The following is a 25,105-nucleotide window of genomic DNA, read 5'->3' as shown; positions in this document are numbered from 1 at the left end:
CCATCAAGAGCTCTTTGGAAAGTGGGGCAGAAACCCTGCCACCCATTCAATTCTGCTCTTGGTCTCTTTTATTTCGTGGACTGAGCAAAAAGCTATATAAAAAAGAACATACCTTTCCAGGACGCACTTATCGTTTATTTCACGAGCTGCCTCTGAAATTTATTTCAGGTCTGTTGAAATACTTGAATGGTATTAGGCCATAATTATTCAATGCTGGGAGAATTTTCTTCCCTCCTTGCTGCCTTCCAACTCAGTATTAAACATTGTGGCAATTATTCCCATAAGGTTGGAAGTGTAATTCTTCCACTATAAGATGCAAATTGAACTGATAAGAGCTATTATTTCCAAAGAAGAATACTGCGGATGCTGGAAATCTGAAATAAAAACAGAACATACTGGAGAAACTCATGTTAGGTAGCATCTAGGGGAAATAAACAGCTTCTGAAATGACCTGAAATATTAACTCATTTTCACTCTTTACAGGTGCTGCCTGACCTGAGTTTTCCCCCCAGCATTTTCTATTTTTATTTTGTATTGCTATATTTAGGTCTGTGTAAAGTTGTGATGCTTAAATATCATAGTTAAGATAGAATCATGGAAACTAAGCAGAGAAAAAGGCCATTTGGCCAGTATTGTTGTGCTAGCCCTTTGAAAATCCCACATTCCTACTTTTTGTCCTTAACCTTGCAAGTTTCTTATCCCCAAGTAGCTGTCCAACTTCCTTTGAAAAAGTGTGAGGTGATACACTTTGGAAGGAATAATTTGACAAGGAAGTATTCAATGAACGGCATGGCACTAGGAAGTTCTGAGGAGCAAAGGGATCTTGGCGTGTGTGTTTCTATAGATCTTTGAAAGTTGGGGGGGGGTACGTTAGTGGGATGCTGAAAAAGGCATGTGGGACACTTGCCTTTATCAGTCGAGGCATAGATTGCAAAAGTAGGGAGGTCATGTTGGAGTTGTATAGAACCTTGGTGAGGCCACAGCTGGAGTACTGTGTGCAGTTCTGGTCGCCACATTATAAGAAGGATGTGATTGCACTGGAGGGGGTGCAGAGGAGATTCACCAGGATGTTGCCTGGGATGAAACATTTAAGTTATTAAGAGAGGTTGGATAGACTTGGGTTGTTTTCGTTGGAGCAGAGAAGACTGAAGGGTGACCTGATCGAGGTGTACAAGATTATGAGGGGCATGGACAGGATGGATAGGGAGCAGCTGTTCCCCTTAGTTGAAGGGTCAGTCACAAGGGGGCATAAGTTCAAGGTGAGGGGCAGGCAGTTTAGGGGGATGTGAGGAAAAACTTTTTTATCCAGAGGGTGGTGATGGTCTGGGAGGGTGGTGGAGGTGGGTTGCCTCACATCCTTTAAAAAGTACCTGGATGAGCACTTGGCACATCATAACATTCAAGGCTATGGGCCAAGTGCTGGTAAATGGAATTAGGTAGGTCAGATGTTTCTCACGTGTTGGTGCAGACTTGATGGGCTGAAGGGCCTCTTCAGCACTGTGATTCTGTAAAAATTATTTTTGCAATCAGTTTCTACCACCTTTTCAGGTAAAACGTTCCAGATTCTGACAACTCTATTATCCTCATCTCCCCTCTAGATCTTTTCCAATGATTTTGAATCTGACCTCTAGTGATTTCTGAAGCTCGAGCATTTTCTCTTATACTTTTATATTTTATTTCTTAATTTATAAATCCAAGTAACCTATGTCCTTTTTTTAAACCACCTCATATGCAAACTTTAAAGGTTTTTGTAGATGGACACCAAGCAGTCTCTGCTCATCTACAGTTTTCGAAATCATGTCAAAATCTGTCTTCCCATATTAGACCTCCCAAAACATACTACTTCATATAAAATTCCATCTGCCGCATCATCCCACCTATGCCATCTTTAAACCTATAAGTATCCTCATCACCATTTACCATTTTGCCAAGTTTTGTATCATCTGGAAGTTTTATAATGTTACTGCCTGAATCTAGGTTGTTCATAAAAAAAATCTTGCCAATATTTTTTCAAGTCAGTAAAAAATAAAAATCAACTCTCTACAAGCCCGTTTTGCACTGCTGAAGTAGACCAATTTCAGTCCCTTTATCTTTCCTAATTTTTATGGTAGAGTTGACATGAGTTTCAAATGGTGATGTAATGTTTTTCACTCACTTATCTCTTAAATAAAGCTATTGTGATTTTGACATAGTAAGATGTCACAAGGTAGCTTCACAGAAGCGATTATCAAATCGATTTGACACCAAGCTGCATAAGGAGATATTAAGATGGGCAATCAAAGGTTTGGCCAAGTAGGTTTTAAGAAGCATCTTAAAGGAAGAAAGAGAGGTTTAGCGAGGGAATTCCAGAACTTGGGGTCTAGAGAGTTGAAGGTACAGCTTTCAGTGATGGAGTGAAGAAAATCTGGGATGTGCAATGAACCAGAATTGGAGGAGCAGTGATCTTTTAGGGCCAGAAGAGGTTTCCAGGACAGGGAAGGGTATGGCCACGGATGGATTTGAAAACAAGGATGAAAATTTTAAAATGGAAACATTGTTGGATGGTCAGTGAGCACAGGGGCAATGAGTGAACAAGAATTGGCATGATAAAAGACACAGCAGAGTTTTGGATGTGCTCAGGTTTATGGAAGGTGCAAGATGGGACACTGTCTAGGAGAGCATTAGGATAGTTTGAAGATAACAAAGCCGTGAATGAGGGTTTCATCAACAGATGAGGTGACGTAACATAGGTGGAAGTAGTTGCTCTTAGTGGTATTCAGGATGTGGGATTGGAAGCTCAGCTCAGGATCAGATAGGATGCTGTGGTTGTGAATAGTCCTGCTCAACCTTTGACTATGGCTATGGAGATGGAAGGAGGTGATGGCAAGTGAATGGAATTGTGGTGGAGACCAAAGATAGTTTTGTTCTTCCAGGGAAACAAGGAATAGATCCTTGGGGGAACCCTGAAGTAACAGTGTGGGAGCGAAAAGAGAAGCAAATATTGGTGATTCGCTGGCAGACTGTATAGGGAGGGCATGCCATTAGCACCAGGCATACCTAAACATGAGGTGTCAACCTGATGAAGCTATAACACAGGACTGCTTGCATGCAAAACAGCGGAAGCAGCATGCGATAGACAAAGCTAAGCAATCCCACAACCAACGGATCAGATCTAAGCTCTGCAGAACTGTTACATCCATGGTGGAATAATGGTGGACAAGTAAACAATCACTGGAGGAGGAAGCTCCACAAATATCCCCATCCTCAATGATGCAGGAGCCTGGCACATCGGTGCAAAAGACAAAGCTGAAGCGTTTGCAACCACCTTCAGTCAGAAGTGCTGAGTGAATGATTCAACTCAGCTTCCTCCTGAAGTCTCCAGCATCATAGATGCCAGTCTTCAGCCAATTCAATTCACACCATGCAATATCAAGAAAAGGCTGAAGGCACTGGTTACTGCAAAGGTTATGGGCTGTGACAACATTCCGGCAATAGTAGTGAAGACTTGTGCTCCAGAACTGGCTGTGCCCCTAGCCAAGCTGTTCCATTACAGCTACAACACTGGCATCTACCCAGCAATGTGGAAAACTGCCCAGGTACATCCTGTCCACAAAAAGCAGGACAAATTCAACCCCACCAATTACCACCCCATCAGTCTACTCTCGATCATCAGCAAAGTGATGGAAAGTGTTGTTGATAGTGCTATGAAGCAGCACTTAGTCAGCAATAACCTGCTCACTGGCTTTTAGTTTGTGTTCCGTCAGAGCCACTAAGCTCCTGACCTCATTACAACCTTGATCCAAACAAGGACAAAAGAGCTGAACTCCAGAGGTGAAGTGAGAGAGACAAGGAGCCCTGGCAAAATTGGAGTCAATGGGAATCAGGGGAGAAATGTCTGCACTGGCTTGAGTCACACCTAGCACTAAGGAAGATGGATGTGGTTGGAGGTAAATCATCTCAGTCCCGTGATATCGGTGCAGGAGTTCCTCAGGATAGTGTCTTCAGCCCAACCAACTTCAGTTGTTTCATCAATGACTTTTCCTCCATCATAATATCAGAAGTGGGGATGTTCGCTAATGGTTGCACAGTGTTCAATACCATTCATGACTCCTCAGATATTGAAGCAGTCCTTGTCCATATACAGCAAGACTTGGATAGTGTTCAAGCTTGGGCTGATAAGTGGCAAGTAACACTTGCACCACACAAGTGCCAGGCGATGACCACCTCCAGCAAGAGAGAATCTAGCCACCTCACCATGACATTCAATGGCATTACTATTGCTGAATCCCCTATTATCAACACCCTGGGGGAGTGGTTACCATTGACCAGAAACTCAACTGGACCAGCCATATAGATACTGTGGCTACACGAGCAGATCAGAGGCTGGGAGTTCTGTGGAGAGTAACTTGCCACCTGTCTCCAGAGCCTATCCACCATTTATAAGGCACAAGGGAGTGTGATGGAATCCTCTCCACTTGCCTGGAAGAGTGCAACCCCAACAACACTCAAGAAGCTTGACATCCTCCAGGACACAGCAGTCCACTTGATTGGCACCCAACCCACCATTTAAAATGCTCAGTGGCAGCCGTGTCTATCAGCGACAGGATACACTGCAGCAACTCACCAAGGGTTCTTCAACAGCATCTTCCAAACCCGCAACCTCTACCACCTAGAAAGGGCAAGGGCAACAGATGCATAGTTTCAAGCCGCACACCATCCTGGCTTGGAACTGTATTGCCGTTCCTTCACTGTTGCTGGCTCATAATCCTGAAAGCCCCTTCCTGAAAGCACTGTAGAAGTACCCTGTACCACATGGACTGCAGCAGCCCAAGAAGGCATGTCACCACCAACGTTCCAAGGGGAATTAGAATGGGCAATAAATGCTGGTCTAGCCAGTGACACTTACTTCCCATGATCGAATAAAAATAAAATTAAACCAGGTGACCAGTTTTGTCTTGTGTGTAATGTGCAATGAGACAGAATTAATAACCTCATGGTAAAGGACCCTCTAGGTGACAGCGACCATAACATGACTGAATTTCACATTCAGTTTGAAAGGGAAAAGTAAGGGTTAAGACTAGTGTTTTAAATCTAAATAAAGGTAACTATACAGGCATGAAGGAAGAGCTGGCCAAGGTGAACTGGGAAACTAGGTTAAAAGGTAGAACAGTTGAGATGTATTGGCAGACTTTTAAGGAGATATTTTACAACTCTTAGCAAAGATTTATCCTAGTGAGAAAGTGCGTCATCCATGGCTAAGTAAGGAAGTTAAGGGTTGTATCAAATTGGATGAAACATTGTACACATCTGCAAAGATTACTGGTGGGCCAGAAGATTGGTCAGATTTTAAGAACCAGCAAAGAATGATAAAAAAAAGAGAGAGAAAGTATGAGAGAAAGCTAGATGGTAATATAAGAACAAATAGTAAGAGTTTCTACAAATATTTAAATAGGAAAATTTAAATAAGAAATAAGAAAATGATGGAAGCGTTGAACAGGTATTTTGTGTCCACCGTAGGAGACTTTGAAAACTCCCCAAAGGTGCTTGAAAATGAAGAGGTTGAAAAGAGGGAGGAACTTACAACAATTATCATCACCAGGGAAATGGTGCTGCAGAAACTATCAGATCTAAGCACGACAGGTCCCCTGGAGCAGATGGCCTGCATCCTAGGGTCTTAAAAGAAGTTGAAATGTCAGAGGCATTAGTTATAATCGTCCTAGATTCTGGAAGAGTCCCAGCAGATTGGAAAATGGAAAATGTCGCACCTATATTTAAGAAAGGAGGGAGATAGAAAGTGGGAAACGATAACTCTATTAGCCTAACATCACAGGAATCTATAATTAAGGAGGTTATAGCAAGATACTTAGAACATTGTAATCAGACAGTCAACATGGTTTTCTGAAAGGGACATTGTATTTAACTAATTTATTCATTTTTTGAGGCAGTAACAAGCAAGGGTGGATAACGAGGGACCTTTAGATGTGGTGTACTTAGATTTCCAAAAGGCATTTGATAAGGTGCCACATCAAAGGTTACTACACAAAATAAGAGTACATGGTATAGGGGGTAACATATTAGCATGGATAAACGATTGGTTAGTTAACGGGAAGCAGACAGTAAGGATAAGTGGGTCTCTTTTGGCTTGGAAAGCTGTATCTAGTGGAGTGCCATCGGATCAGTGCTGTGGCCTCAACTATTTACAATCCATATCAATGGCTTGGATGAAGGAACTGAATGTACGGTAGCTAAATTTGCTGATGACAGGTAGGAAAGTAGGTTGTCAAGAGGAGATAGCGAGTCTACAAAGGGATATAGTTAGGTTAAGTGAGTGGGCAAAGATTTAGCAGATCGAGTATAATGTGGGAACATCTGAATTTGTTTATTTTGGCAGGAAGAATAGAAAAGCAGAATACTATTCAAGTGGAGAGAGATTCCAGAACTCTAAGGTGCAGAGGGATCTGCGTATCCTGACACATGGTTGCAAAAATTTGGAATGCAGGTACAGCAAGTGATTAAGAAGGCAAATGGAGTGTTGATGTTCAGTGCAAGGGGAATGGAATACAAAAGTAGGGAAGATTTACTGCAGCTGTAAATCACATCTGGGTACTGTGTACAGTTTTGGTCTCCTTATTTGAAAAAGGATATAATTGCGTTAGCAGCAGTTCAGAGAAGGTTCACTCAGCTCATTCCTGGGATGAAGGGTTTATCATATGAAGAAAGATTGAACAAGTTCAACCTATATCCATTGGGGTTTAGAAGAATGAGAGGTGACCTTATTGAAACGTATAAGATCCTGAGGGGACTTGATAGGGTGAGGATGTTTCTTTTTATGAGGGAGATTAGAACTAGGAGCCACAGTAGAAGAATAAGAGGTCTCCCTTTTAAAACGGAGATGAACATTTTTTTCCTCTCAGAGGATCGTATGTGGAATTCTCTTCCCTAGAGAGCAATGAAGCTGGGTCATTGAATTAATTCAAGGCTGAGTTAGATTTTGGTAGACAGAGGAGTCAAGGGTTATTGGAGCAGACAGGAAAGTAGAGTTGAGACCACAGTCAGAGCAGCCATGATCTTATTGAATGATAGGGCAGGCTCGAATGGCCTACTCCTCCTAAGTCCTATGTTTCTATGTGTGAGTTTGTGATTTTGAGAAGGGCCATTTCAGTGCTGTACCAAAACCTGTTGGAAGGGATCAAAATAGAGTTTTGAGAAAGATAAGTACCCATTTGGGAGTTGAAGACATGTTCAAGGACTTTGGAGAGGAAAGGCGGGGACAGTAATTTCCAAGGACAGAGGGGTCATGGGTAGGTTTTTTGGGGAGGAATTGATTATCACAGATTTGAGGGGAAGGAAAGCAGTGCCTGAGGAGAGCGAACAGTTATGAATATTAGCAAACATGGGACCAAGAAATGAATTTGGGTGATCAGTTTTGTGGGAATAGGCTCGATGATGCATGGGATGGATCTCATGGCCAATTAGAGCTCCTAGTGGTAAAACAGGATAGAGAGAAAAACGCAAGATTATGGAGGGAGTGGGGACGCCAGGTGGCACCTTGAGGAAAGTTTGATGGATTGGGGAATGGAGGGAAGTGGCAGAGATAGCTGAATGGATATTCTCCATCTTAGTGACAGGTGTTCATTAGCTCCTCATACTTGTTTTTGGAGGTGGGAAGAGGGGTTTTAAGAAGATGGCTCATCACAGAGTAGAGAAGCTGGAGTTTATCTTTGTATTAGACCATAAGACATAGGAGCAGAAATTAGGTCATTCGGCCTATCGAGTCTGTTCCACCATTCAATCATGACTGATAAGTTTCTCAACCCCATTCTCCCGCCTTCTCCCCGTAACCTTTGATCCCCTTACCAATCAAGAACCTATCTATCTCCGTCTTAAATACACTCAATGACCTGGCCTCCACAGCCTTCTGTGGCAATGAATTCCATAGATTCACCACTCTCTGGCTAAAGAAGTTTCTCCTCATCTCTGTTCTAAAATGTCTTCCCTTTACTCTGAGGCTGTGCCCTTGGGTCCTAGTCACTCCTACTAATGGAAACATCTTCCCCACGTCCACTCTATCCAGGCCTTTCAGTATTCTGTAAGTTTCAATCAGATCCCCCCTCATCCTTCTAAGCTCCATCGAGTATAGACCCAGGGTACTCAAATGTTCCTCATATGTTGAGCCTTTCATTCCTGGGATCATTCTCGTGAACCTCCTCTGGACCCTCTCCAGGGCCAGCACATCCTTCCTGAGATACGGGGCCCAAAATTGCTCACAATATTCTAAATGTGGTCTGACCAGAGCCTTATAAAGCCTCAGCAGCACATCCCTGCTTTTATATTCTAGTCCTCTTGAAATAAATGCCAAAATTGCATTTGCCTTCCTAACTACCAACTCAACCTGCAAGTTAACCTTAAGAGAATCCTGGACTAGGACTCCCAAGTCCCTTTGCACTCCAGATTTCTGAATTCTCTCCCCATTTAGAAAATAGTCTATGCCTCTATTCTTCCTACCAAAGTGCATGACCTCTCACTTCCCCATGTTGTATTCCATCTGCCACTTCTTTGCCCATTCTCCTAACCTGTCCAAATCCTTCTGCAGCCTCCCCGCCTCCTCAACACTACCTGTCCCTCCACCTATCTTTGTATCATCTGCAAACTTAGGCAGGAAGCCCTCAGTTCCTTCATCTAGATCATTAATGTATAAAGCGAAAAATTGTCCCAACACTGACCCTTGCGGAACTCCACTAGTCACTGGCCGCCACCCTGAGAAGGATTCCCTTGTCCCCACTCTCTGCCTCCTGCTAGACAGCCAATCTTCTATCCATGCTAGTACCTTGCCTCTAACACCAAGGGCTCTTATCTTACTGAGCAGCTTCCTGTGTGGCACCTTGTCAAAGGCCTTCTGGAAGTCCAAGTAGATAACATCCTTTGGCTCTCCTTTGTCTAGCCTACTTGTTACCTCCTCAAAGAATTCTAACAGATTTGTCAGGCATGACCTCCCCTTGATGAAACCATGCTGACTTTGCCCGATTTTACCGTGCACTTCCAAGTATTCTGAAATCTCATCCTTAATAATGGTCTCTAAAATCTTACCAATGACCGAGGTCAAGCTAATCGGCCTGTAATTTCCCATCTTTTGCCTCACTCCCTTCTTAAACAGGGGGGTTACATTAGCGATTTTCCAGTCCTCTGGGACTCTCCCTGACTCCAGTGATTCCTGAAGGATCACCACTAACGCCTGGCGTTCCAAAAGTATCCTGGAATAGTGAGGAGTTTTGACGGAGGAGAGCAGGATTCAATAGTACTTTGTGATCCAGCCAGATGTAGCGATGAGTCGCTAAACCAGTTATCCACCATAATCATATATGTTTGTGTCCCATAGACTTCAAGGACCAGAGTTGAGGAATGTACCAGGGAAACAGGTAGGGTTAGAGAGTTTTAATAGGGCAAGAGCATCAAAAGTGGAGGTGAGGGTGTGATTGAGCAGATTGGTAGCCACAGAAATGTTGAGGGGACAGAGGGCCAATGGCTGAATAGTTGGAAATTTGTAAGTGACTGGCAAAATAACCTTTAATTTTCACAACTGCTCCTCTAAACCTGGACAGAGTGACTAACATTCATTCGCTGTCTCATCAGCCAGCAATACTTGGGGGCCAAGTAAAGATCAGCCTAATTTTCAATCCTACAGACAGGTGGAATGTGTCCAGTTCTATAGTTTTCAATAGTAATCCGAAATAATTATTCCTGGTACTTGATTGCAGTGTTCCAGTTTTTTATGTTGTCTTTCCCTGTTGCTTATTTTCTATTTTGGTTATCGTACAAGACTTGCTTTGTTGAACAATCAAATCCTTACCTAGTAGCACAAATTGAAACCCACCTAGTTTATCCCATAAACCGCTATTTGGAACAACATTGTATTTCAAAGTGGTGTAGTCACATATGGTCTTTATTGATACCTGTGTAGTACAACATATGCTAATGATTGGCTGCAGCAACTCAGTTCTTCAGAAGACAATGAACAAAAGCAAGTGAAAGAGATGATGAATTATAAATGAAGATGCTGATTTATAAGCTTCCCAATAACTAAAGACTAAGTAATTTAAACATTGATCTTATTTTTGTTTTCTAGCTGAATGATAACCTCAACCTTGATCTTTCTGATGATGAGGAGCTACGGGATCAGTTGGACATGCATTCCATTATTGTCTCTTGTATAAATGACGAGCCACTCTTCACAGCTGAACAGGTGACTTCAATTTGAGTGGTCAAATTAAATTAAAGCAACCAGTTTTTTTTAAATCAATGGAATTAATTAACACAATAATTGTTCAAGTAAAGTTGTGAGACCTAATCCCAGAAGAGTCATACAGACTCTAAATGTTAACAGTATTCCTTTCCACAGATGCTATCAGACCTGCTGAGTTTTTCCAGCTATTTTTATTTTTATTCCAAGTAGTTATCAGTTATTTAACTGATATTCTTAGAAGTGCTCTTTTGATTGTTGCAATTGTTAGCAGCCTTTTATAGAACAAAATATATGTTTATAATAAGATATTATGCCCATTATATCCATGTTGCCTCACATCAGACAGATAATATGATCCAATTCTCCAACTTCTCTACTTTCACATGGTGGAGGCAGCACATTAATCAGCAATGCAGAGCAAAATTTCTTACCCGCTTTTTCTTTATCCTGTTGATTTATGCTAAAGGGCATATTTTTAGTTCTCAGCCCAGTGAAGTAAACATGTCAAAAGTAAGATTCAATGTAGCTGATAAATCCTTTGGCATTGTCAGTATTAGGTTTCTGTTTTATTACAGCAATGGTTAATATGAATATTGTGTCCCCTCTAACTCACACTGTACCTCAATATCAAGCGTACTACCCAAAAAGATAGTGTTGAGATTGTTTCTGCAAAATTCAGCAGCTTCAGCTTCTGATCGTAGGAACCCATTTCTTACAACTGAATTTTGTATTGCCTTGATTGGCCTAACTACGTCACTGGTGGTTGATTACAACCAACTTCTGTATTTTTACAACTTATTGTGAATCCTTCCTGTTGCCAGTTTCTAATAAGAAATGTGTGGGCTGTTGTTCAGTAAACCATATCTTCCAGGGATATGCAGTCTGCTGTCAGCTCAAATCTATCATGACTGCTAAGAGTGCGTTAACCCTCCTTGTCCTCTTCAACCTCTCCACAGCATTCAACATGGGGTGACCATGCTATCCTCCTTTAATACCTCTGTTGGCCAACTAATGGACTGCTGTAACGTGGTTTTATTTCCACCTATCTAAACATAGCTAATGTATCTCCACCAGTAACCACGTCCAAGAGTCTATTCATGACCCTTTTCCTTTCCTCATCTTCATGCTGAATATATTTCCTGTGTTTGAGGATCTAGAATGAAGGGATATAAGGTTAAATGTAAGAAATTTAGGACAGAGCGGGAGAAACATTTTCTTTTACAGAGTAAACCATGAGACTGTGGAATGTACCAGAAGAATTACTGATAATGCTGAGTCCATGGGCCAAATTTTTAAAAGGCTGCGAAGGTGGAACTGGATGCAAACGGGGCCACAAATTTCACCCACCTGCCGGCTTGTTAGCTTGCTTCTGCTTCCAGGCCATTTTTAAACATGCAGCTTCAGGGGTTTGGAGGGTGGTGTCGGGAGGTGACTGAAGTTTTCCAGTTGGCCACCCCATTGAGGCTGTAATCCAGCCAATTAATGGAGGCAGTCTCCAGACGGCCAACCCTCCATCTATAATTTTTTAATCTCCCCCTCCCCCAAGTGGCAAGATTGCAAGATGACTACAGTTGTGGCCACAGATCGCTGTGGAGGAATTGAGGGCCTCCCCCTTCACAATGACAGCCTGGCAGCTGTGGCCTCTTCATTTTTAAGTTTTTAAAAAATCTTCAGAGGGCACCTCCATCTTGAGTCTCTCGCTCTCTCTCTGGCTCTCGCTCTCTCTCTCTGGCTCTCGCTCTCTCTCTCTGGCTCTCGCTCTCTCTCTGGCTCTCGCTCTCTCTCTGGCTCTCGCTCGCTCTCTGGCACTCGCTCGCTCTCTGGCTCTCGCTCGCTCTCTCTGGCTCTCGCTCTCTCTCTCTGGCTCTCGCTCTCTCTCTGGCTCTCGCTCTCTCTGGCTCTCGCTCTCTCTCTGGCTCTCGCTCTCTCTCTCTGGCTCTCGCTCTCTCTCTCTGGCTCTCGCTCTCTCTCTCTGGCTCTCGCTCTCTCTCTCTGGCCCTCGCTCTCTCTCTGGCTCTCGCTCGCTCTCTGGCTCTCGCTCGCTCTCTGGCTCTCGCTCGCTCTCTGGCTCTCGCTCGCTCTCTGGCTCTCGCTCGCTCTCTCTGGCTCTCGCTCTCTCTCTCTGGCTCTCGCTCTCTCTCTCTGGCTCTCGCTCTCTCTCTGGCTCTCGCTCTCTCTGGCTCTCGCTCTCTCTCTCTGGCTCTCGCTCTCTCTCTCTGGCTCTCGCTCTTTCTCTCTGGCTCTCGCTCTTTCTCTCTGGCTCTCGCTCTTTCTCTCTGGCTCTCGCTCTCTCTCTCTGGCTCTCGCTCTCTCTCTCTGGCTCTCGCTCTCTCTCTCTGGCTCTCGCTCTCTCTCTCTGGCTCTCGCTCTCTCTCTCTGGCTCTCGCTCTCTCTCTCTGGCTCTCGCTCTCTCTCTCTGGCTCTCGCTCTCTCTCTCTGGCTCTCGCTCTCTCTCTCTGGCTCTCGCTCTCTCTCTCTGGCTCTCGCTCTCTCTCTCTGGCTCTCGCTCTCTCTCTGGCTCTTGCTCTCTCTCTGGCTCTCGCTCTTGCTTGTGCTTTCGCTTGCACTCTCTTTCTTGTTCTCTCTTGCGCTGCACTTTCGCTTTCTCTTGCACTCCTTCTCTCTTGCTCTCCCATTCTCTCTCTTGTGCTCTGTCTCACACTCTCTCAGTCTCCCTTGCACTCTTCCTTGTACTCTCATTCTCTTGCGCTTTCTCATGCTCTCTCTCTCCCTCTTTGGGGCTGCCGATCTGTCACTGCTGCAGGGCCTCCTATTGGCTGTCCAGCCTCCGGATCCCGATCATCATCCTTAATTGGATAGCAAGTGTGGACTCTGACCGTTAATTGCCCTGTTGACCAAAAATCACGTCAAGGTAGCAGAGGTCAGGACCCAGAAATGGACTCAACTTTGGGATCCAGATCCCAGAACAAACTTCAGCCCTATGTGAACACTTAAGAATACATTTGGTAGCTGATTGAAGTAGGATAAAGGAATACAGAAAAACGTGGGTAAATGGGATTAGGGGTACTGCTTATGTGAAACATAAATGTGGATCGTTTGGGTCTTAAGTGCCCGTTTTCCTCTTGTAATTCCTATTCTATATAACCTGCAGGTACACACACCGTCAACTTTCATTTTTAACTTGATTAAGCTCAGCTCTACCACCTTTTGACCCAGATCCCTGTGGTGTTCGGCTGCTTGCCCAATATCCAGTCTTTAATGAGCTGTAGCTCTCTCCAATTCAACATTGGGAAGACCAAAATTGTCGTCTTTGACCTCTATCATAAACTTGTCACTGATTCCATCCTCTCTAACCACTTTTTTGGGCTGAACCAGACTGATTGCAGCCATGCCATCTGGTTTGGCCCTGAGCTTTGCTTTAAGCCTTGCATCCTGCCGATCACCCAAACCATTTACTTCCCTATCAGTAGTATGGCCTGCCTCTAACCCTAGCTAAATTTTCCAGCACTGAAACCTTTGTCACCTCCAGGCTTGACTACTTCAATACTGTCTATTCTGGCCCTCCCTCCTCCATAAATTCCTGTTTGTCCACAACTCTGCATGCATCCTGTTCCGCATTAAGTCCTGCTCGTCCATTGGCTCCTGCTTCTATAATGCTTCATAATCATTGAGTAGGCTGCTTCTAGATTGAGCAAATTAGAATACCTCTTCTCATTTTATAAGAGGGAACCATATTGCACTGTTAGAAAGTATTGCAAGGTCAAATGATTCTTAAAATTAATAGAGATGGATGCTATATTCACACTTATATAAAGTCACAGATGTCACCTATTAGAAGTGACAAGATGTCTGGGTTAAAAATGTTTTTTAAGTTCTTTCATGGGATGTGGGTGTCACTGGTGAAGCCAGCATTTGTTGTCTGTCCCTAATTTTCTGTTGAACTCAGTGGCTTGCTAGGCCATTTCAGTAGATGGTTTAAGAGTAAACCACATTGCTGTGGGTCTGGAGCCACATGTAGGCCAGACCAGGTAAGGATGGCAGATTTCCTCCCTTAAAAGGACATTAGTGAACCAGATGAGTTTTTACAACAATTGATAGTTTCATGGTCACCATTGCCATTCCAGATTTATTAATTGAATTTAAATTTCACCAACTGCCATGGTGTGATTTGAACCATGTTCCCAGAATATTAGCCTGGGTCTCAGGATTACTAGTCCAGTGGCATTACCAATACGGCACCATCTTCCCATGATGATCTAATATGATATATGTCACTCTTAAACATGTCTCCATATGTTCATATATTACCAGTTATGTTGCTACTTATGTTGTCACTCCTGATATTCAACAGAAACTGACAGCTCTGATAAAGAATTGAGTGTGCTTCATTAAGAATATTGCAATTTTCATTACTAAGGTTTTACTCTCCCTTTAGACAAAATGACCATCCTATTCAGTACAATAAAACTTAAAATATAGGCCATATAACAGTAGCTGAGAATACTCTTTTTTATTGTATCTCAACAATCGGGTTGCTTCAATTTTAAGCGCGTTAACTAATCCAATTTTCAGCTCTCACTGCAACACTGAAATAAGGACTGGTATTACAATAATAAAATTACTTCAATATCAGGGTCTGTTGTGTTATTGGAATATCTCTATTAGTGCTGGAAAATGGGATTAGAATAGTTACGTACTTGCTTGACCTGCGCAGACTTGATGGGCCGAAGGGCCTTTTTCTGTGCTGTAGACCTCTATGACTCTATTAACTCTTTAGAACTCATACTTAACAATTCGGTTTGAACTGTCCTTTATGTTTCCTCCTGCTCTTCTATTTTCCATTTTTCCTGTTCTATTTTGATTTCTCATCTTCAGTGTTACTTTTTTCTACTCATTTTTTCTTAACATTTTCTCTGCCAAAATTAAAGAGCCTTTAACTTACTTCCTCTCATAGCCCATTTAGTGGACAGAAAAATTTAGAAAAATTAGTTTTGTTGACCTAAAAAATTACTTTTAAAACTTTTTATTTCAGCCAATTAAAAACCCAGGGTTTGAATTTAAAGAAGTCATGTCAGGATACAGTAATATGTTGAATGGCAGCATGAAAGACAGCTTCAGAGTATCTGTGCCAGACATTTTTGAAAGAAATGTGATGTTCTTTTGCTGATGATATGGTGGTGTTAGCAGATTCACCTAGGAATTCAAAGCACTCCATCCACCTTCTTCAACAGTATTAATTTCCATTGAAATAAGGTGGTTGGTGCCTCCAAGTGAGTACTAAGGATTTGCACAGTTCAAAGGGTATCTTAAAGTTAGAAGGTAAAATTTATCCCAACTGTTGATTCACCTGGGGCCCTGGTGGATGCCAATTTCAGCCTCCACTTTCTTGTAATTGAAGGAAGACCAGTAAGGCCAAAGTTCCAATGTGGGATTGGGTTGCAGCATGTAAAGTGCTAGGATTAGTATTCATGCTTCAGCATGCCATTGCATTCTACAGAAGAGCTACTTTTTCCCACTTGCAGGACTGAAAATCAAGCTGTGAGTTAGGTTTTTGACAAAAAAAATGAAACGACCTGCCACAGTACCCTGGAGAGAATCAGTCTATCAGCCATTCCTTTTGTGGCGCAGTATGTAGATGACATAATCAGGAGCTCAAACCTAAACTTGATAGTTTTCTAATGATTAGTTAGTCACTGTCTTCTTGAGGGATCTGTGAGGAACTAAAATGTGTTTCTTTGGAGGCCAGCTGCAAGATGAAATACTCCCATTGGTAGTTTAGAACCAAGTCCCTGCAGTGGACTAGATAATCTGACAACTGAGCCAGGGTGGTCTGTGCTACATTTGATGATTGACTGACAAACTGGGCTCATTTATGTAACCTGGAGAGAATAGACCAGTCACTGGCAGCTAGGCTTCTTGTCACTCACCTTTGGCTAGCCATATATAGGGCAGAGGGAATTCATGCTGTTAACTCCTGTTAGTAGAAGCTGAGGAAAACAAAATAGAAAGTAGCCTTATTTGCTACCGTTGCCTTGCATTACATAAGCTTAAAACCAAAGCTTAGATGCTCCTGGTTACGGAGTGTAGCTGTAACTAGTGGCCCAGGAAAAGAAAAATGCATTGACTGCTGTTGTGGACAAATATGGGAAGTAATTACATACAGCAAGGTCCCACAAACAGCAAATGAAACAAAAGAACAGCTGCTGTTCTTTTCAATTTTTTATTCTTTTACGGGCATCACTGGCTAGACCATCATTTATTGCCCATCCTTAATTGACCTTGAGAAAGTGATGGTGAACTGCCTTCTTGAACTGCTGCAGTCCAAGGTATATCCACTGTGCTGTTAGGAAGAGAGTTCCAGGATTTTGAGCCAGCGACAGTGAAGGAATGGCGATATACAGTAGTTCCAAGCCAGGATGGTGAGTGACTTTGAGGGGAACTTGCAGCTGATGATGTTCCAATGCATCTGCTATCCTTGTCCCTCTTAAGTGGTAGAGGTGGTCGCAGATTTGGAAGGTGCTGTCGAAGGAGTCTTGGTGAGTTGCTGCAGTGCATCATGTAGATGGTACGCATTGCTGCCACTGAGCGTTGGTGGTAGAGGAAGTGGATGTTGAAGCTGGTGCCAATTAAGTGGACTGCTTTGTCCTGGATGGTGTCGAGCTTCTTGAGTGTTGTTGGAGTTGCACTCATCCAGGCAAATGGAGAGTATTCCATTGCACTGTTGACTTGTGCCTTGAAGAGGGTGAACAGGCTTTGGAGAGTCAGGAGATGAGTTAGAGAATTCCCAGCTTCTGACCTCCTCTTAGTCGCAGTATTTATATGCTTGGCCCAGTTCAGTTTATGGTCAATGGTAACCTCCAGGATGTTGATAGTGGGAGATTCAGCAATAGTAATGCCATTGAATGTCAAGAGGAGATGGTTGGATTTTCTCTAGTTAGAGATCTGTCATTGCTTGACCCTGAAGAACTCCTGCAGTGATGTCCTGGAACTGAAATGATTTACCTCCGACAGCCACAACCATCTTCCTTTGTGCTGGGTATGACTCCAACCAGTGGAGGGTTTTCCTCTTGATTCCCATTGATTCCAGTTTTGCTAGTGTTCCTTGATGCCACACCAGGTCAAGTTCTGCCTTGATCTCAAGGGCAGTCACAGTCACTGTCACCTCACCTCTGGAATTCAGCTCTTTTGTCCATGTTTGGACTAAGGCTGTAATGAGGTCAGGAACTGAGTGGCCCTGGCAATACCCAAACTGAGCGTTAGTGATCTGGTTATTGCTGAGTAAGTGCTGCTTGATAGCACTGTTGACGACATTTTCCATCAGTTTGTTGATGGTCGAGAGTAGACTGATGGGGCAGTAGTTGCTCGGATTGGATCTGTCCTGCTTTTTGTGAACAGGACATACAAGGCAGTTTACCACTTAGCTGGGTAGATGCCAGTGTTGTAGCTATATTGGAACAGCTTGGCTAAGAGTGCAGCTAGTTCTGGAGCACAAGTCTTCAGTACTATTGCCAGAATGTTGTCAGGGCCCATAGCCTTTGCGGTATCTAGTGCCATCAGCAGTTTCTTGATATCATGTGGAGTGAATTGAATTGGCTGAAGATTGGCATATGTGATGCTGGGGATCACTGGAGGAGGCCAAGATGGATCATCTACTCGTACTTCTGGCTGAAGATTATTGCAAATACTTCTGCCTTGTCTTTTGCACTGATGTGCTGGGCTCCCCCATCTTTGAGGTTGGGGATATTTGTGGAGCCTCCTCCTCCAGTGAGTTGTTTAATTGTCCACCACCATTCACAACTGAATGTAGCACGTTTCAGAGCTTAGATTTGATCTGTTGCTTGTGGGATTGCTTAGCTCTGTCTATTACATGCAGCTTTTGCTATTTGGCATGCAAGTTGTCCCGTGTTGTAGTGTCACCAGGTTGACATCTCATTTTAGGTATGCATGTTGCTGCTCCTAGCATGCCCTCCAGCTTTCTTCATGGAACCAGGGTTGATCCCTGGCTTGATGGTAGTGGTAGAACGGGGGCTATGCTAGGCCACGAAGTTACAGATTGTGGTTGTATGCAATTCTGCTGCTGCTGGTGGCCCACAGCGCCTCACGGATGCCCAGTTTTGAGCTTCTAGTTCAGTTTGAAATCTATCCCATTTAGCACAGTTGTAACGCCACACAATGCAGTGAAGGGTATCTTCAATGTGAAGACAGGATTTCAACTCCACAAGGACTCTGCGGTGGTCACTCCTACCTCAATCTGTCATTGACAGATGCATTTGCGACAGGTAGATTGGTGAAGATGAGATCAAGTAGGTTTTTCCTTCCTGTTGGTTCCCTCACCACCAGCAGCAGACCCAGTCTAGCAGGTATGCCCTTTGGAACTCAGCCAGCTTGGTCAGTAGTTCTTAAATAACATTATCGAATGATCCATCTCCCATGAATGGATTCATTGCCTGCACTGCCATCGCGCCCCCCACCCCCCCACCACCAACACAGTCTATTAAATCTAGAAGTAGGGCTTGGGGTCAATTTTGAAGTTTTAAAAAGTTAGCTCTGACTGCCCCTAACCAATCCATTTTTAGGGTTAAGATTGCCCTCTCTGATTAAAAATAAACATAAGAAATGTTTGAAATGTTATCAACTCACTTAAACTGATTATTCCTCTTTGAATAGTGTGATGGGGTTTTTCACATCCACTAGTCAGAGAAATTCGGCCTTAATTTGTTGGCATCTCTGAAAATGCAACACTTAGTGCTGACCAGCTAGGAGAGGGGCTTAAATCTCTCAGTTTTCTGATCCAGAGAGAAGAGACATTCTGACAAAGCCAAGCTGAGATATAAATGGAACAAAAATGTTGTTAAATAACTGTCAGTTCACAGCTATTGAGCAGAAAATTATAAATATTAATTAATTTTTTTAGAATCTGTTAGAAACACATCCATCTGTTATGCAAATATGATAGGTTATGTCTTCAGCACATTATGTGTTTGTAGTGTCTCCTTTTTACATGAAATTCTGTTTCATCTTTCTTCTAAATTCAATAATCCATTATTGCTTATGCCTCAAAAATATGCATGTGAGGGTACCTTAATCTAATTCTTGAAAACACTTTTGTTATTTTGTTACATCAAAGTATTAAAATCTCTCTGAACTTTAAATGAGTTAAATCTCCTGAAGTACATTGTATCAGTGCATATAAATTTGGATATTTTTCTTAAAATTAAGCCATACTTGGCACTATCCTTAATAAATTTTAGTTACTATTTCTTCATTGTGCAAATTTTAAAACAGGCTCTGAAATTCTCCACAGGTTTTTCCTAGACGTGAGTGATGGGAAGAGAAAACCCCCGTCACCTACTTTACTATCCATTATGCAATTGGTATGATACTATAGCAACCTAGAACTTTAATTGTCAGAACGAATGATGGAAATCATTCTATCTTAAGAATGACACTATCTTAAGAATCACTTCGATCCAAATAAGCAGCACTACTCCTTCTAAGCTTTTTGTCAGTTTGCATATTGAAGAAGTTGTTCCTTCCTGTTGTACAAAGGAGACCAAATATAAGCGTGTAAAGGCACTTTTATATTATACCATTGTTGCTGGATTCCCCAGAAACTAGTCTTGCGTAACCGCTTGCAAGCCAAGTATGCAACTGACAGAACAGGCACAGACTGATGACCTGGAAGACTCCCAAAAGTGGATTTTCCTGGATTTTTCTGTTGGCAAAATCCAGAATCTAAATTTGGTTTGTAGCTAGCTACATGAGACCTGTCTCACCATTAATGAACATAAAAATACCTTTACATCATTTAGCTTTCTCTTTAGTTGATTGATGTTAGCAGTTCTTGTAAAGTTGTATGTGATTGTGTTTTGACATGGATAAGCCCATGAGTAAGTCAATATATGTATGAAAGACCTATTTGGTGATCCAATTAATACAAAATCTATATTACTGTTATTTTTTACTGCCGTTAGAAACTAATGGTAATACATTGTGGCTGCTATAAAACATACTTTCATGCTTCTTTATAAGGTGATTGAGGAAATAGAAGAAATGATGCAAGAATCTCCTGACCCTGAGGAAGATGACACACCCACACAGTCTGACCGACTTTCCATACTTTCCCAGGAAATTCAGACGCTCAAGAGATCTAACACCAGCAACAGCTATGAAGAACGTAAGTGCTTTGAATGCATGTAATTAAAGCTGGGCTATGGGAGATTTTGAAAGATTATCAAAGCAAAGCAAAATTTTCAATGTTATTGTCGTAAAGACAATGTGGGTGTATGATCCCGTAAAACAGAGTTGCAGCTTTATTTTGGAGGCGGGTGAATGACTGGAATAAGACAGGTGGATTGAAGTAGATATTTTAAAACCAACATTCTGATGTAAAAATTTAGAAATGTGCACCCATTCCAGTTTAATCCTGCCAAATTTGGTAAAAGTCGTGATGAGAACCAGGTTGATGAGGCACGTGTGTTGAGCTGATTGTTTTGTGCCATAGTGGAGTTTAAAGTCCTACAGTTTACTTTGATTGTGTTCGGAATAGTGCAAGGTCTGAGTGATGCAGACTTGTCATGCTGATCTCTGGGGCCCAATCTCCTCTTCTAATTGTCGATTAGTCACACTTTAATTGCCGATGACTGAACATTCCTTATGGCTTATTGCTTTTTATGTTTAACTTGTAAGTATTGTGTGGATAAAATTGTCAAGAATTAGATATTCAGAATATTTAACTTACATGTTTAAGCATTCTTTTTTGCCTATTCAACCACACCAACATATATTTAACACAATGAAATGTCCCAAGGCGCTTCATAGAAGCATTATAAAATAAAGCCTTGAGGAGATATTTTGGTCAGATGACCAAAAGCTTGGCCAAACAGTAGGTTTTAATGATTGTCTTAAGAGCGAAGCAAGGTAGAGAGGCAAAGAGGTATTGGGAGAGTATTCCAGAGCTTGGGGCCAAGGCAACTGAAGGCATGGTGAAATGATTAAAATTGGGAATGCACAAGAGAAGAGAATTAGATGGCCCTTGATGGGGCACTGTAACTAAAACAAAACATCAAAGGAGACTTACAAAATCAAATCAAAATGTAATTTCCAGGGGTGATGATGGACCCCACCCACTGCTGTGCCCACCAGGTGGAAGGCCTATCCCCAATATTCTTTGGTAAAACAAAATCAATAAATTAAACAACAATCAATATATGGGAGGGGATGACAGGCCCTGGTGGGGCACTGTAACAAAAATCAAAACATCAAGGAAACTTAACTAACTAAATCAAAATTTAATTTCAGAGGGTGATGATGCGCCCTAGTCCTCATGGTGCCAACCGTTTGAAGACTTGTCTCCTATTTAAATGTGCTCAAAGATAATTAATACTCATCACCTGTTTCTCTTAATCGTAACAATGTAATTGTAAAGGTTGCTAATGTCATGTCAATGTAATTGACAGACATTAACTGCTTGACCAGGAGCCAATATAGGTCAGTGAGCACAGGGGTGATAGGGGAATAGGACTTGCAGCAAGCTAAGACATGGGCAGCTGAACTTTGAATGATCCCAGGTTTACGGAGAGTAGAATGTGGGAGACCAATCAGGTGTTCATTGGATTAGTTGAGTCCAGAGGTAACAAAAGCATGCATGAGTATTTCAACAGCATATGAGCTGAGTTGGGGGCAACATCATGCGATGTTATAGAGCCCTTACTGATGGCACGAATATGGGATTGGAAACTCATCTCGGGATAAGATGTGACACAAAGATTGCGAGCAGACTAGCTTAATCACAAACTGTTGTCAGGGAGAGGAGTGAAGTTAGTTGTGAGGGAACAGACTTTGAATCAGGGGCTGAAAATAAATGGCCTCAGTCTTCCAACTATTTAATTGGAGGAAATTTCTGCTCAAGCAGTACTGGATATTGGACAAACAATCTGATAATTTAGCAAAAGTGGAGGAGCCTAGAGATGTGGTGGTGAGGTAGAGCTAGGTATCATCAGTTTACATTTGAAAACTAACGCTGTGCCATCGGAATATGTCACTTAACAGCAGCGTGTAGATGAGAAATAGGAGGAGACCAAGGTTAGATCCTTGGGGAACAGTAGAGGTAATGTGGGAACAGGAATAAAAATCATTGCAAGTGATTCTCAGGCTACGATTGGATAGATAAGAATGGAACTAGATAAGAATAGCCCAACCCAGCTGAGCAGCCGTAGAGAGGCCTTGGAGGAAGATAGTTTGATCAACTGTGTCAAGGCTGCAGCCAGGACGAGGAGGATAAGTTTATCCCTAGACTCTTCTGTTCCAATGTACCGTCACGGATGTCATTTGTGACTTCGATAAGAATTGTTTCCGTACTGTAGCAGCAGCAAAAACCTGGTGGAGGGATTCAAACAAGGGGTTCTGGGAAAGATGGGATCGGATTTGGGAGGTGACAGCACCTTTAAGGACTTTGGGGAGGAAAGGTAGTTTGGAGATAGAACATAAGTTTGCAAGGACAGTGGAGTCAAGTTTGGTTTTTTTTGAAGGGAGAGAGACAACACCTGAAGAGAGAGAAACGTTTACAATATTGGCTAATGTGGGGGCCTGGAGGGGGAGAATGGAGAACTACAGATTTGTTAGTTTGCTGTTAATAGTAGGGAAAATGTTACAATTTGTTATAAAGTATGTGATAACTGGACATTTAGAAAAGAATGGTAAAAATGGGCAGAGCCAATATGGATTTATGAAAGGCAAATCATGTTTGACAAACTTGTTGGAGTTTTTTGAGGATATTACTTGTAGCATTGGTAAAGGAGAACTAGTGGATGTGGTGTATTTGGATTTTCAAAAAGCTTTCAGATAAAATTCTACACAGGAGGATAGTAAATAAAATTAGAGCGCATGGGATTGGGGGAAATATACTAATATGGGTTGAGAATTGGCTAACAGAGCGTAGGAATAAGCGCATCATTCTCAAGGTGGCTGGCTTGTACTAGTGGGGTACTGCGAGAATCAGGACTAGCTGTTCACAATCTATGTAAATGATTCAGATGTGGGGATCAATTGTAATATTTCCAAATTTGCTGATGACACCAAACTAGGTGGGAATGTAAATTGTGAGGAGGATGCAAGGAAGCTTCAAGAGGACTTAGACGGGCTAAGTGAATGGGCTAGAACATGGCAGATGGATTATAATGTGAATAAGTGTGAAGTTATTCGCTTTGTTAGAAAAAATAGAAAGACAGAATGTTTCTTAAATGATGAGAAGTTGGGGCGTGGGAGTGTCCAAAGTGATCTAGGTGTCCTTGTTCATGAGTCACTAAAAGTTAGCATGCAGGTGCAGCAAGCAATTAGGAAGACAAATAGTATGTTGGCCTTTATCGCAAGGGGATTTGAGTGCAGAAGTAAAGATGTCTTGCTGCAGTTGTATACAGCCTTGGTGAGACCTCACCTGGAGTATTGTGTACAGCTAGGTCCCCTTATCTGAGGAGGGATATACTTGGCACAGAGGGAACGCAACAGAGGTTTGCCAGATTAATTGCTGGATGGCATGATTGTTTTTTGAGGAGAGATTGAAGAGACTGGATCTATATTCCCTAGAGCGTGGGACATTATAGGAAAAACATAATTGCTATGGAGATAGTACAGGGGCGATTTACAAGAATGTTGCCAGGGCTTGAAAATTGCAGCAATGAGGAGATATTGGATAGACTAGCGTTGGTTTCCTTAGAACAGAGGAGGATGAGGAGTGACCTATTTACGGTGTACAAAATTATGAGGTGTCTAGATAAGGTAAACAGGAAAGACCTATTTTCCCTAGCTGAGGGGACAATTACCAGGGGACATAGATTTAAGGTGATTGGTAGAAGGATTAGAGGGGACATGAGGAAAAACCTTTTCACCCAAGGATAGTGGGCGTCTAGAATTCACTACCTAAAATTGGTGGTTGAAGCTGAAATGCTCAACTCATTTAAAAGGTACCTGGTTTTGCAACTGAAGTGTTGTATCCTGCAAGGCTACAGAGCAGGTGTTGGAAAGTGGGATTAAAAATGAGCGGCAGCTTTCTTTTTTTCTCTTTTATTTGGCTGGTGCAGGCACGATGGGCTGAATGGCCTCTTTTTGTACCATAACCTTTCTATTGAATGTAGGTAAGATGTTTTCCCTAGCTGGAGGGTCTAAAACTAGGGGACATAATCTCGGGATCAGGGGTAGGCCATTTTAAGACTGAGATAAGGAGGAGGAATTTCTTCACTCGAAGTGTGGCAAATCTGTGGAATTCTCTACCCCAGAGGGCTGTGGACCCTTCAATCATTGAGCATATTCAAAACCAAATTCAATAGATTTCTTTAGACTAAAGACAGCAAGGGATATGGAGAGAGTGCTGGAAAGTGACATTGAGCTAGATGATCAGCCATGATCTAGTTAAATGACAAAGCAGACTGAACAGGCTGAATGGCCTACTTATGTTCCTATTCCCACATTCTTCCCTGGAAAGATAAGTGAGCGTAGCTTTTTATTAAACACCGTGTAATTATTTAAATATGCATTTTGTTGCTCTCTGTGCCCCCGCCCCATAATCCACTCCGCGTTAACCCCACCACCCACAAACATGCACTACTTGTGGCAAACAGGATACCTGCTTTTAGGTCTCTGCCACAAGATTATTTGCAGGAACGACTGTGGTGACGTTTTTCTGCTTTCCTTCAACTCTGTTCCCTTTGGGAGAAGAATTTTCATTTTTGTCGTAATGGTGATTGGTTTATAGTGACTGAATAATCAATGTCTCAAATTATATATAGATGAACTGCAGAATGTGATTGCCAAAATACAGGTGAAAATCCTGGAGTCCATATAGTGAAACCATTGACTCATTTAGTCAGGTAAATTGGAGGCTGTATAACTTAAGTTGCAGGTTGTTTAGAGCAAAATGCAAATTTTTAA

General features: G+C 42.3%; 1 protein-coding gene across 2 annotated transcripts in view; it reads left to right on the top strand.

Annotated features, from left to right (window-relative positions):
* Positions 1 to 25,105, top strand: part of si:ch211-57i17.1 (uncharacterized protein LOC565010 homolog) — a 172,116-nt gene that overhangs the window by 99,117 nt on the left and 47,894 nt on the right. For both annotated transcript variants that reach the window (XM_041182745.1, XM_041182744.1), the window contains exons 3-4: positions 10,103 to 10,219; positions 20,213 to 20,357. In XM_041182745.1, the coding sequence (XP_041038679.1) occupies positions 10,103 to 10,219; positions 20,213 to 20,357 (262 nt within the window). The remainder of the gene's footprint in view (positions 1 to 10,102; positions 10,220 to 20,212; positions 20,358 to 25,105) is intronic.

The sequence above is a fragment of the Carcharodon carcharias genome, chromosome 2, assembly GCF_017639515.1.
Source record: "Carcharodon carcharias isolate sCarCar2 chromosome 2, sCarCar2.pri, whole genome shotgun sequence".
Taxonomy (NCBI): domain Eukaryota; kingdom Metazoa; phylum Chordata; class Chondrichthyes; order Lamniformes; family Lamnidae; genus Carcharodon; species Carcharodon carcharias.
Note: the sequence above shows the minus strand (reverse complement) of the source record. Positions and strands in the feature narration are given on the sequence as shown.